The sequence below is a fragment of the Agelaius phoeniceus genome, chromosome 5, assembly GCF_051311805.1.
Source record: "Agelaius phoeniceus isolate bAgePho1 chromosome 5, bAgePho1.hap1, whole genome shotgun sequence".
NCBI classification, from domain to species: Eukaryota; Metazoa; Chordata; class Aves; order Passeriformes; family Icteridae; genus Agelaius; species Agelaius phoeniceus.
In genome coordinates, this window is record NC_135269.1 from 48,770,491 (window position 1) to 48,783,917 (window position 13,427).

A 13,427-nucleotide genomic window follows, 5' to 3' on the forward strand; every position below is an offset into this window, starting at 1 on the left:
AGGAAAAAACCCCAAAGTTAAGAAACATTAGGTAGGCAATGTTTTAAACTCTGTCTGTTGCATGAAGGGGTTCCACTTCTTAAATCGAACTCCCTTTTCATGGTTTCATTCAATATACAGTCCTTCAAAAGGAATATTTTTGCAGTGCCTTTATTACTCCTTGTTATAAGAATGTACAAAAATATTTCTGTGAAATGTAGGCCTTAATTCAGCCTGAAAATTGAAAGTTTGTATCATTCCAATCAACTTTCAAAAACTGATTTTTCAGACCATCACTAAGAAACCTGATCCCCATAAAAGAGTGAATCACACTGATGAAGCCTTTATATGCAACGAGTGACTATGTCCAAGCCTTTAGATAGCAGAGCTATGTCCAGAGAGCCTTTGAGCTCTGCAGGGTACACCTGGATGCTGCCTGTCTGCAGTGCCCTTCAGTTTAGTTGCCAGTGGAGGGAAAGTTCTCCGACATTTCGTCTGGGATCAGGAAGGACTGTGATAAGCCAAAGCAAACAGCAAACAGTAAGACATGGCATCCCTAATGTACCTATGATGAGCCTCTCTTTCCCCTTGTAGCTCCAGATAACTCCTACCCATCCCTTTTCTTAGTCCAGCAAAACTCCCCATTTCTGCCCTAACAAGGCAGAGAGCAGCCGCCCTGGCATTTCAGAGGTTACGTGCTAGCAACACGTCTCAAAATCTTCATGGTCTGCCTGTAACCCACAAAAAAAATTACAGACAGATATAAGGATGCCTTCTGGAAATTCCAAGTAGCAGAATATTGTCCACAGTGATTGCTAGCACATTGTGCCAGTGGATGCATACTGTCAGGTATGTAATTTCATGCAAGTAAATCCATAAATCCCTCTTTGATTACTGGAAATCAAATAGCCAGAGAAACAAGACAGAAGTAAGATAATAAAGATATAAATAGTGGCTATTTACTAATTACTAATTTAGGTTTAAATTCATAGAATCATAGAATATCTCAAGTGGGAAGTGATTCATAAGGATCATTGAATCCAACTCCCATACTATTTCTGTTGGAAGAACTGGAAATGAGAACTTGAAAATTTTAACTACTTTATTCAACACTTTCCAAAAAGAATCCTGCAGCCTTTTTCTTTCAAATTATGCTTTAGAGGGAAAAATTGTGTAATTTTATAGGCAATCTCCCAGTAATGAAACTGATGGGGTTTTTTTTTCTATTCTATATAAACTAAAATATTTTTTATTTTTGTAATTCTAATATTTAGACATCAAACTATGAATTTCACTGTTCTAAGACTGTTCCTCTAAAACCAACATGCCTATCATCTGCACATATCTGCACTGTTGTCCATATAACTTTAAGAGTTTAGCAACCACTTAGAAGTTGTCTGATACAATTTTTTTTCCTACCCCATCACCCATAAAGAGATACAGCCTCTTGCTTTGGCACTTCAGTAAATAAGGTGTGAAGACTGAATTTTCAGTGTTGTTTTTCTCATAACCTGCTTCCTTCTTGTCTGCTTTGCACTGTAGTTCTTAGAGAAAACATCAAGTGTGCTACTATGAAAAAATAATAGCAGAAAATTATATGGAAATAAATTAATTGTAATATGCAAAGTATTTTGAATGACAAAAGTCAGAGGCATAAATTAATTTCAAGAAAGAAAACTTTATGGAGTCAGCTGCTTTTGTAGTCTGAATTGGCCTGCTGAGAGGCTGGTCTAGAAGAAGAGCAGAGAGGTGGTAGCTAATGTATCATGGTTTTTCATTCTCCATACATTCCATTTAATGAGATGGAAGATGAACATATACTTACTGAGATTGTGGTTATCCTTTTTTTGTCTCTCCTTTGCCATTGCTCTTGTATCTGCTTCTGACAGAAAGTAACATTTATTAAAATAGTCCTTAAAATGTAATTCCAGTACTTCTTTCATCTTCTGAAAATGGCCTCTTGTCACAGAGACCAGCTTTCCAGTCCTTTTACTGCATTACTTTTTTTATTATTAAAACAGATCATAGACAAATCTTTATTCTACCAGTACTAAATTTTAAGCAAGTCTGGCAGGTTGCTTAACATTTTTTATGGCACTTTTTTAAAATCTAAGAATATAGAAATGCTATGGAGGGGTATTTTTCTCCAATTTCCTGTATTTTACATCAGGATAAAACTTACAATACACTAAGGTGAATATGGATTTTCTATATCCCATAATGCAAGAGTTAATCAGATTTGTAAGATATTGAATAAACTCATTGTTTCCTCTGAGTGACATTAACAAACTGTACATGATTTTTAGCATTCTTTGGATTAATTGAATGTAACTTTTAAAGTTCGTAATCCACTAATATAGCTTTACCTTGAATAGCCTTATTGTAAAGTTTTAAAAGGACTATTTGTTCTACCCTGGAACAAATTTAATGGATGATAATAATTTATATTGTTGGTCAGAAGCCAACATGTGGAAGAATATACTGTTTTCTAAAATATTAAGGTTTTTTAGAAGCACAATGTTCATAAAAACAGGAGCAAATAGAGGGTTTCTGAATTTCTGAAGAGAAGAACAGAAAGAAAACATTTCTCATTTATCTTTGTTCTTTTCCTTAAATGAAACCAGAGACTGAAAATTCTCAGGAATTTAATTATGGATATCTTTTTCATGGATAAGATTCAACTTTTAAGACACACACCATTACTTAATGCAGTTATATACTAAAATCTCAGAGTTTTTACCTGTGAGCTCCCTTTTTACTGGTAGATTAGCTGGGCAAGAAGCATTTGTGAGACCCATATTAGCTGGTGCCATTCCCTGGTCACTGTTATATATATCCAAAATGCTGCTAGATAGCTTGAGGGGTAAGAAAGGAAAGAAGAATAAGGAAAAAAAATTAAAATAAGTAAAAGACTTAAAAGATTTTTTTAAAAAACCAATGCATGCAAGGAGAAAATATCTTTGGATATGAGTCTGGTTTTCTTTAGAAGGAGTATATGTACATATATCTAAATGGAAGGATTCCTGTTATGCAATATTAACTAAAATTGAAAGCAAAGAGTCACTGTCTGCTGTTTTTCTATAGGTGCCATTTGTGTGGGCTTCAGATCTACAGTGTGGGTTTGAGATCTACAGTTGCTTCCAAATTGTATTTTCTAAATCCAATGTTGCCATGTCTGCACTTCAAATATCCATTAGGTTGAAAGTCAACTTTACCACAGTGATTTTGACCATACTCTCCAGTATGATTTTTTTTAACCACAGCTCTAAACTCTGAATTGGTACCTCATACAGGGCCTGGTCCAGCAATATAGTCAGGGACCCAGTCATATATAATAGTTAAAATTAGAGTGGACAGTACATCACAGAATATACTTTGAAGAAAGGAACTGTACTGTTGTCAGGATAGACCAGATAACCTAATGGTTTTAAGATGAATAATGTAAAATCATGTATACCAGTATCCTTATTCCCTTAAAAAATATAATATAATATTATTTAAATAAGCCCATAGAATGCACACTAAGAAAAGTAAGGCTAAAGTATGTGGATTTCAGGTAATTGTACAATTACTTTTATTTGAATAACTTTACACATATGAGATAACTGTAAAATATGCAGAAGTTTACTGAAGAGAAATCCAGGCTTTGCTCAGTTCCTATGACTCTATGACCAGCCTTTCAGCATTGATCCTTTGCAGTAAAAGAAAAGCTTTTTTGGCTTTTTTAATCATGCATATAAAATTTGTACTGACATTTGGGGGTTTTTTTGTGGTCAACACTCAAGGACTTAGAAACTGAGTTTGGGTCCACATGGCCAAGAGAAAATAAATCCAAAAGTAAAAAAAGAAAAACACAAAAAACCCCAAAAGGATTAAAAAGTGGGTGAAAAATATGTGGATACAAACACTGACTTGAGACAGTAAAGCTTGAAAAGAAATTAAGAGTTATTTAAGAAAATTGTTTTTCATAGACAAGAAAATGTGTTTTTACAGATTTGCCCATCAGCTATGGATCCTGAAACAACCTGGAATTTTCCAGGCAGGTCATCAAGACACCAGCCATAGGTCTGCTAAGAATCAGACTCTTGTAATTTCTCATTTGTCAGACTATTGTAATTTCTCTTTTTGTAGCGACTGTGAGCTTCATCACAAGTTACTGTGAATGGAGACAATTTTCCCAATTACATGCTCAGTGTGAAGTTTTTCCATGGCAGTGCTCCCTGTATTTTACATTAAAACTGGAATTTTAAACTAGCTTTATTTTTAGATAATGATTTTGTTAAATTAACTAATAACTTTACTAGATAATCTGAGAATCAAGTTTGAGGTAAAGTCTCCCAGTTCTATTACAAACTTTGAAATGAAGCAATCAGAATTCTTACTGAACACATATAAGTAACATGCTCATTTTTAAACAAGAGCTTTATTACTTAGGAAAACTGAAAATTCTTGAATACCATTATAAATCACAACACCAAGTCAGTTTTAAAAATCTGCTTATACATTTGATCTCTCAATGAAAATACTTTTTTAAAGAATCTTTGGAATTCAGATGAGTATTACTCAGAACAAGCTATGTTTAAGATCCAGGATTTGAATGCTAAGAGCATTCTCACATTAGGTACCTTTGTTTCATTTCAGGGGTAAACTGACAAGTGTTACAGAAGTCACTGCAGTTTTACCTGTGCATTTTCTTTGTTCCAGTGATAGGACAAAGACATTACAAGAGTGAACTCATATTAGCTCTCATCATATTTAATTACTTCCTACATTCATGTAAATGAATTTCCTTTATTCAAATGATATATAAACAGAATGACATAAAAAATTGAGAGTCAATGTGACTCCTCCACTCCTGCACATCCAGGTTCCAGGGGACTTTGGCAAGGCTGTTATATGACTTAGGCTACTGTTTTTGTGAAATGCTAGGAAATAGTAACCACTGATAATAATATAATTAATAAATAATCTAACAAATGAGAAATACATATCTGTCATTCTTTGCATAGTTCACACAGTTCACATATTGAACTTGCATAGTTCACACAGTTCACATATTGAACTTATGTACACAGCCTGGCTGTGTACATAAGTTCAATAATTTGCATGACACTGGTGACAATCTTCAATTTAGTAGATCATCAATGCCATTAATGAAAAAAACAGGCATGTAAACTACAGGTTGACACAAACATGAGATACTTAATTGATTAGTTCTAATTTTCAGACAGAATTTTAAATTTATCCTTGAAAGATAGTTAAATTTCTGAAGTCTATTCACAAAGGTGTGAATTTAAATAACAATTTCCAAATCCAAGAGAAAATTTCATGACTGGCTAATTTAGCTGGCAAGGAAAAAATAATACTAGGACACCTCAAAGTTCAAAATTGTGTGACAGTTCAAAAGAGCATGAATAAATTCAACTTAAAACCACAGACAGACATTTCAGCTGAGTTCAATTGCACAGTTGGTAAAGGCAATTCCATACAACTGCCAGACAATCCCCTTCCTTGCCCCACTGGTGATGCTGTGCCTGATGCACCCCAGGACACAGGAGGCCCTCCTGGCTGCCAGGGCAGTGCTGGCTCACATTCAGCTGGCCATCAACCAGGACCCCCAGGCCCCTTTCTGTGGTGCTGCTTTCCACCATCCCATTCCTCAGTTTGCACACACGTGCGGGGTTGCCCCATCCCAGGTGCAGAATTCAAGACTTGTTTTTGTTAAACTTCATTCACTGACTGTCCAGCCCCCTAATTTGTCTGTTTGCAGAGCATCTCTGCTGAATGTACCATACCACCTTTGTTTCATGCAGATGCTCTCTAGCATTCTTCCCCTTGTCATTTCACAATATTTACCAGCCATTAGGAAAACAGAACCACTGCTCCATATGGAGATGATGAAAATGAAGCCCAAACCAAAGTCATTTAACTACTGATGACTGCAATCCTATCATCTCACTGATTAGAAGGATTCACATTAAGCATTAATCCAGAAGGAATGGGCAGGGAAGAAGAGACAGTGGGGTAGCTCTGTATTTTAGGGAGTGTTTTGATTAGCTAGAGCTTAATGATGGGGATGCTAAGGTTCAATGTTTTTGGAAAAGAATCAAAGGGAAGGCCAGCAAGATAGTTTTCCTAGTTGGACTTTGTTACAGACCACCCAAGCAGGATGAAGAGGCAACTGAAATTTTCTATAAGCAGCTGAGAGAAGTCTTGCCCTTGTTCCCAAGGGGGACTTCAACTTACCAGAGGTTGTCTGGAAGTACAACAGCCTAAAGGAAACAACAGTGCAGAAGATCCCTGGAATGTGTGACAGCTAACTTCCTGACACAGCTGGTAAGCAAACCAGCTAGGGAAGGTGACTGATGGATCTGCTGTTTGTGAACAGACAAGCACTTGTACAGATTTGACAGGTGGAGGCCACCTTGGGCACAGCAATCATGAAGCAATAAAGTTTTTGAGTCTTGGGGAAGTGAGGAGAGGGGTCAGCAAGACTTGGATTTTCAGAGGGCAGACTTTGGTGTGTTCAGGAGACTGGTTGAGGCAGTCCTGAGGGGAAAGGAGTCCAGGAAGGCAGTACCATGAAGGAAATGTTAAAGGAGCAGGAGCAAGACATCGTCATGTGTGAAAAGATGAGCCAATGAGGACGACTGGCCTGGCTGAACAGAGAGCTTTGGCTGGAACTGAGGGGAGAAAAGCATAGCAGAAGAAGAGGCAGGCAACTCAAGAGGAGGACAGCAACGATGTTGTGAGATTATACAGGGAGAAAATAAGAAGGACCAAAACCTAATTAGAACTTAATCTGGCCACTGCTGTAAAAGACAATGAAAAATGATTCTATAACAAAAAGAGGGATAAGGAGAATCCCCCTGTTTGCATTGGATGTGGAAGAAGATACAGTGACAAAGGATGAGGAAAAGGCTGAAGTGCTTAATGCCTTCTTTACCCCAGTCTTTAAGAGCAGTACTACTTGTTCCTTGGGTACCCAGCTACCCAACCTGGGAGACACAGCAGAATGAAGACCTCAGAAGCCAAGAGAAATGGTGAGCAACCTGCTCCACCACTTAGATATACACAGGTTCATGAGCCACAGAGGATGCACCTGAGGGCCTTGAGGGAGCTGGCAGAAGAGCTCACTGAGCCATTGAGTCATTTACCAGAAGTCCTGACTAACTGAGGAGGTCACAGTTATTGGACTAAATGTGATGCCCACCTACAAGGTGGGCCAGAAGGAAGATGGAGGAACTACAGGCCTGTCAACTTGACACATGCGACAAGAAATGTTATGGAAAGTTAGTGCCAATTGCACTATCAACTGTCTCTTTCTTCTGTGAATTCAGTAGAAATCTGAATTATATTGCAATGGCCACTATGACAGATAAGTGGCTTTGTCGATATGGCCACTGGTGGTCTCCCTTTCACACACTCATTCATAGTTAACACAAAAAATCTGCTATGAATTAGTGTGCAAGGAATAATTCTCAGTGTTGGGATTCTGGATCAGGAGAAGAAATAGAGATTGATAAATATGACCTGTTTTGGACACCAAAACAGTGTGTCAAAATGGACTGAATGATCTCTGTCTCTTATTCTTGACTCTGAAGAAAGTTTGGGGTGAATGTTGCAGGTCTCCCATATGTACCTTCTCAGGAAATCTCACTGGGCTCCTAATGTGAAAATCTCCAAATAAACTTTTACTTTAAAAATCACATAAGAAAGACTTCCTTTAAAATTAATACATTTTCTGATTACCAGAGACTTTTATAATATACAGTTAAAAAATGTGTCAAAGTATTTTGTTGAAACTGTCTACCTGAATTTGCTCTGCATTGATATCAAGTATAGAAAGTTCCAAGGAATTTCTTTGCTAATGTTACTACACACTGAGAGCAGTCTTACAGTAAAAATTGGCTGATTTTGATACAACATGAGGAAACATACTTTTTGTCTGACAAAACAGGAAGTTCTTTTAGAAATGTAGACATCTGTAAGCAACTAATTTTCAAATTATAAAATCAAAATATATAGCACAATATGTTATAGAAATTGTGAGTCAAAATATATCCAGCTGTTTGGATGTGTACCAAAATTCCATATATCATAATGCAATATATTGCTTCTAGTGTTTAAGCAAGGAAAGCTTTTGCAGTACTGAGGCTTCAAATAGCCTCCAGGCCTACATTAAAAGATAAGTTTATATGCATATACACACTGATTTCACAAAAATTCAACACAATGCTACTAAAGGTACAAATCACTTAAAATGGCACAATTATACAATATGTGTACAATGATGATCTTACAATTCTACAGCACTGTGAAACTTCATGAATCCCAAAATAATTTAAAAATCCAGCTGATTCCACCATATCAGAAGCATATTGTTTTTTTCAATTTAGATGTGGAAACACAGTGTGAAAATTCCTAGGTACCAGCAAATCATTTATCTTGCAGGTCTCATATTGGTTCACACCTGTGTTTTTCTGAGAAGTCCTTGTAAGTCACATAATTTCCAAACCTTGCATTCATGATACTTATATTTTGCATTCATGATACTTATATTTATGTATATGTTTCAAGGAATTTAAATGCAAGCGGCTTGTAAGGAATGAGAACATAAATATTAAAAATGGCAGAATATAATACGTCATCTTTCCCACTTCTGAAATACAGCCAGCTTTGGACACAAGATCAACACCCTTTAGCCCAGCAAATGGTTAACTGGGAACAACCAGTGACAATGTAGTATAGAGAATAATACAATTTCTAATTAAAACTGCAAGGAGCATTGAAGAAAGCAGCCTGTAATTAACGAAGTTAGCATTTGGCAAGGACACTGGGGTTAACATTCTTCCTTTTGTATAAAGTGTCATGGGATCTTCAATGCCTGTGTGCAAAGACTGGAACATGAGAATTTCCATTTATGGGGCTCAGTCCTGAAAGATACTCAACTTTGAAGGTTAGACCAATTATAAAAGCAAACTTCAGCTGGACTACCTGAGTGAATACACCTCACAGGGGCCTGTGACCTTGTGCTGCTGACAGTGCCCAGGGCAAGTCCTATGGAGGTCTCATCGAGAAGATTGCTATGTTCAACACTTGGGTCTGAACTGCTGTGCAGGCAGGATTGTGTAGCAAATACTAAAGGTTTATTAACAGCATGGATGACTAGCAATGGACAGCTTTGATCACAATTTGCAGTCTCTAATACCAAGTTTGGGGTGGGTTTATAAAGGAAAACATTAAGTGAAAGACATTGCCTTATGAAATGGAATTATGTGGTATTCCAAACCTTATATCATGATAGCTGTTGGTAAATATCATGTAATTTTAAGGAAGACTTAGCATTTCCATATTTTCCAAGAGAAGGATTTTGAATGCAGCAATAAAATATATCAATACAGGTTGTCTATGCCAATTGACTTCTAGTCCCTGAACAGATCTATGTCACAACAGTGTTCATTTGCATGATCACTTATTATTCAAGTATTTTTCAATTTTGGCTAATCTTTGCACAATATGTTTGCCTTACTGTAAAATTCAAGTCTGTAAGGATCATGGTTGTATCACAGTCAGTGTTGCACAGCTAGAAAATAACAGCCCAACCCTTTTCCAAAGCTAGAATTTTCTTAATTTGAGAATTCTGCTGAAAATGGTAATGTCCATTTTGGTCCATGTCTTGGACTTAAAAGCATTTCCTGGACATTGAGTTCATTTAACATATCATTACATAATCTAGTTCATGAGCCAATAATGCTCTGTCTAAAATCAATTAGGTTTCACATCCCCAATATTTTTATTTGGACTATGTTTAAAAAGTTGACTGATCGCAAATTATTGTTAAAAATCTTATCTTTTATTTCCATTTGTAGACAAATTTTATTTTGTTTTGTGTTCCTTTAAGACATATGCCATTGTTTAATGTGTCCCCCCCCAGGTGACTACTGGGAGTGAACATAGCTCCCTTGAGACTTTGCTTTGCTAAATGGGCCAGGCCGTGATTCTTCAGGCAGCATTCCCATGCAATGATATGTTCTAACAGGAGCATCTCTCTACCTTTTCTGCTTTGAATTAGTTTTTCTGAAAGCTGGACACCTTTTTTTGCCTATTGCATTCAAAGAGTTTCGTGCCCAGTGAATCCCTCACTGGATATTTCCTCATGTCTCTTGGAAATCAGTCTCATGATGGATACTAAGATCATATTTATCTCCTTTATGCAGTCCCATCATTTTGATGGCTTATACTATCCCCTGAACAACTAATGTAGCCAGATCTTTTTCTGTCATCTCCAGTTAATGAGTTCTCAGCTTACTGCAGACATTCCTGTTATTAGTATTTAAATGAATGACCTTCCACTCAGTACTATTACATTTCTTCCATTTAGACCATTCTGTCATCACAGTCATATAATTCTTCCTCTATGATATCCTCATCCTTCTTTGTATTGGCAATATTTTTACTTTTGGTACCTCAGTAAATTTCATCAGCATAAATGTATCTTTTTGTTCCAAGATCACTTATGAAAATATTAGGTAAACTGAGATCAAGGATTGGTTATTGGTGCACTTCATTAATATATTTTTTATTTAAAAAGAAAAACTTTATTGTCTCTTTAGCTTGCTCCTTAGCCTGAAAGGAATTCTGTTCAGTTACTTTCTAAATAACTTATACTGCATTTTACTAAAATGTGTTCACACACAAGGTTGTCAACAGCAAACCTTGGATATGCAGGACTAGCTAAAAAAGATTAATTCCAGTAGGAAACAGCTCTCCATATACCCAGAGGATGTCACTACTCAGGGATGAAGGAGGGTGTGTTTATCTTTAAAAAGCAGACACCTGACGTGTTCTAGTTGTCTAAAATGGCCAAACCCTAGGACATCAAGAGCTCTTCATCAAAGGTATCTGGACTGTCCTGGCAGGTCAAAACAGTTCATCAGCCAGCCTGCTTTCCCTTGAGGAACCTGCAAACAGACAACAGCATAGCCTGTCTTGTTATACTGCTGCCATTTCTCCAAGGGGCTCATTTCCTCACAGTCACACTCACAAGCCCAAGTGGGATTAGAAAGGTCAGAATGTCCCCAGAGAAGATAGAGATCATGACCAGACTGCCTCTACCACACATCTTCATTCTGCTTGGATCAGAAGTGCTCATGAAAAGAGGCAAGTGGGAAGCAAGTTGCAGGAATAGTCCTGCTAGCAGGATCTTCCTTTGCTATCCTTTTTTCCAGGGTTAATAACTGCAGACAAACAACCCACCAAGAGCGCCTGTTTCCTGCAGTAGCAGTGTGTGGCCCGTTTCCACAGCAGCTGCTGTGCTGTGCAGAGCATTCTGAGGATCATTCACCCTATTACACATGGTCAGATCTCCTGTACTGCACCTGCAGACTTGGCAAACCTAACAGGGAACCACTACACATGTGGCTTTACTTGTCACAAGAAGAGAGAGACTATGCCTAACCTGAAAGGTTGAGTACTGTATCTGCAAGGGAAAATTTGTTTTGGTTCTTGGAAAAAATTGGTACTCACTCAGACTGCATCTAAAACAAAAGATTAGTGCAACATTTTATCATTTCCCACCCCTAAATATATCCCACTTAAATCATGTTTTCACGAGCTTAATTGATAGCGACACTTCAAGGAACAGTTTTGTAAAATGAGGCTACTTCTTCTTAGCCACAAAAAAATGTAGCACCCATCTATTTCAATGTGTTTCTTGCTTAATCATTTTAATTAAAGGAAAAAAGAACCCACAAAAGTAGGAATTTTGCACAATATTTACATTATTATCCCATACATGCATCCCAAATACAAAAATTTCAATATTAAATTGTGTCCACAGTTCATTTCACATATGCCATAAAAGTTTGTGTTTGTGGTACTGGGGTACCAAACATAAAAACACAGTTGATTGCTTGTCATACCTTTACAATTTATTCATGACAGGTAAACAAAACCCTTTTTCAATCTCTCAGGTTCACAGATTGACCTCAAAATATGCACTGGATTTGACCAATTAGTGAGTTGATCAATAAATGTATATTAACACATATTAACAAATTCATTTTCTAAATAACAATACCTGGTGTAATGGGTATTTGCAGGTTTTGACAAGGGGAAAACCGGGGCAGTTCTTGCATCTTCAATGTGTGTTTTAATAAATTGTGACTTTTCATCTTTTCAAATGTATTGCAGACAGGATGCATAATCTTGTCAATACAAGTACTGTGCTGGAAAGACTAGGGTTCAGCTTCCTTTCTCAATTGCTGTGCTGCTTGAAGAAAGTTGAACATAAGCTGTGCTATCCTTTTTATTTGTAAGGATGTGTTTGCACTATCAATTGCCAAAGAAGTTGTAGTGTACTGTTCTCAGAATCTATAAGATTCCATTTACAGCTAAATATTCTTGGTTCTTTTGCAATTGCAATAAAACATACTTATATTTGAGTACAAATGGTCTTCAGCAATAACAATTAAAAAATGCTCCAGTTTCTCTTTTTATTATGCAAAGAGACTAGCAGAAAATACTATTCTTCTCAGATTTGTTTTCATCTGAAAAAATTGTATCCTCTTCTATATTTATCTTTAATATGTTTCATAATTACACAATCCTCAACCAGGGACTTAATGTTCAGATATATTATATCAGATATTATATATTATGCATGAAAACTGGTTCATTTTTTATCATCCAATAATGATCATCAAGGTGGTTCATTATTCATCAGAGAAAAATGAACTCTCTTCATATTCCAGTCATAGTACATTTCTGCCCTGGTCATATACTTAGAAGTCCATTGTCTAGATAAATGTCTGATCAAATATGACCAAGCAAAGGAATTTTCTGGAGAATCGACCTTTTGCATGACATATATGCCCTTTCAATTACTACCTTTTAATTGTATGTTTTTAGCTCTTTCTTACTTTTCTGATCACAAAATTAACAGACACAGTCCAGAAGTTAAGTGATGCTGTGATAATGTCATCATCCAGCTTGCAGCTGGAAATCAATTCACAAGAGTACTGCCCACTAAACCCCAGGTTCTGAAAACAAAAGATGCCAATTAAATTATAGATCTGTTAGCTATTTTACTGTTGTTTCACAAGTAACACCAGCTAATGCACCAATTCCTGGTTCCACCTTACTTCAATTTTGTTGGTTACAGCATGTACATGCATATGTCAAATCATTTAAATTCTCCCTCTAAAAGCAATGAAAAGCACAAAAAAAGTGGAAAAATAAAGCTGAGGGAGGAGTGAAAAAGATATTTATTTCTATCATATCCTCTATATATTTTATGCTTTATACTGTGTCCTCTGAGATGTCATCTAACACCGAAGTCTCTGGACATACTGCAGTAAGGTTTCTGTGTTCTAGTGTTTCCACATGGGTGTACCATGCAGAATTTCATTTTGGTTGAAAATCTTTTCTGTAGTGTTTGATTTCGG

General features: G+C 36.5%; 1 protein-coding gene across 1 annotated transcript in view; it reads right to left on the bottom strand.

Moving 5' to 3' along the window:
• The window catches only part of TFEC (transcription factor EC), a 65,230-nt gene that overhangs the window by 15,808 nt on the left and 35,995 nt on the right, over positions 1–13,427 (bottom strand). The window contains exons 4-5 of the mRNA XM_077178965.1: positions 2,720–2,834; positions 1,805–1,861 (exon numbers count right to left, since the gene is read on the bottom strand). Coding sequence (XP_077035080.1) covers positions 1,805–1,861; positions 2,720–2,834 — 172 coding nt within the window. The remainder of the gene's footprint in view (positions 1–1,804; positions 1,862–2,719; positions 2,835–13,427) is intronic.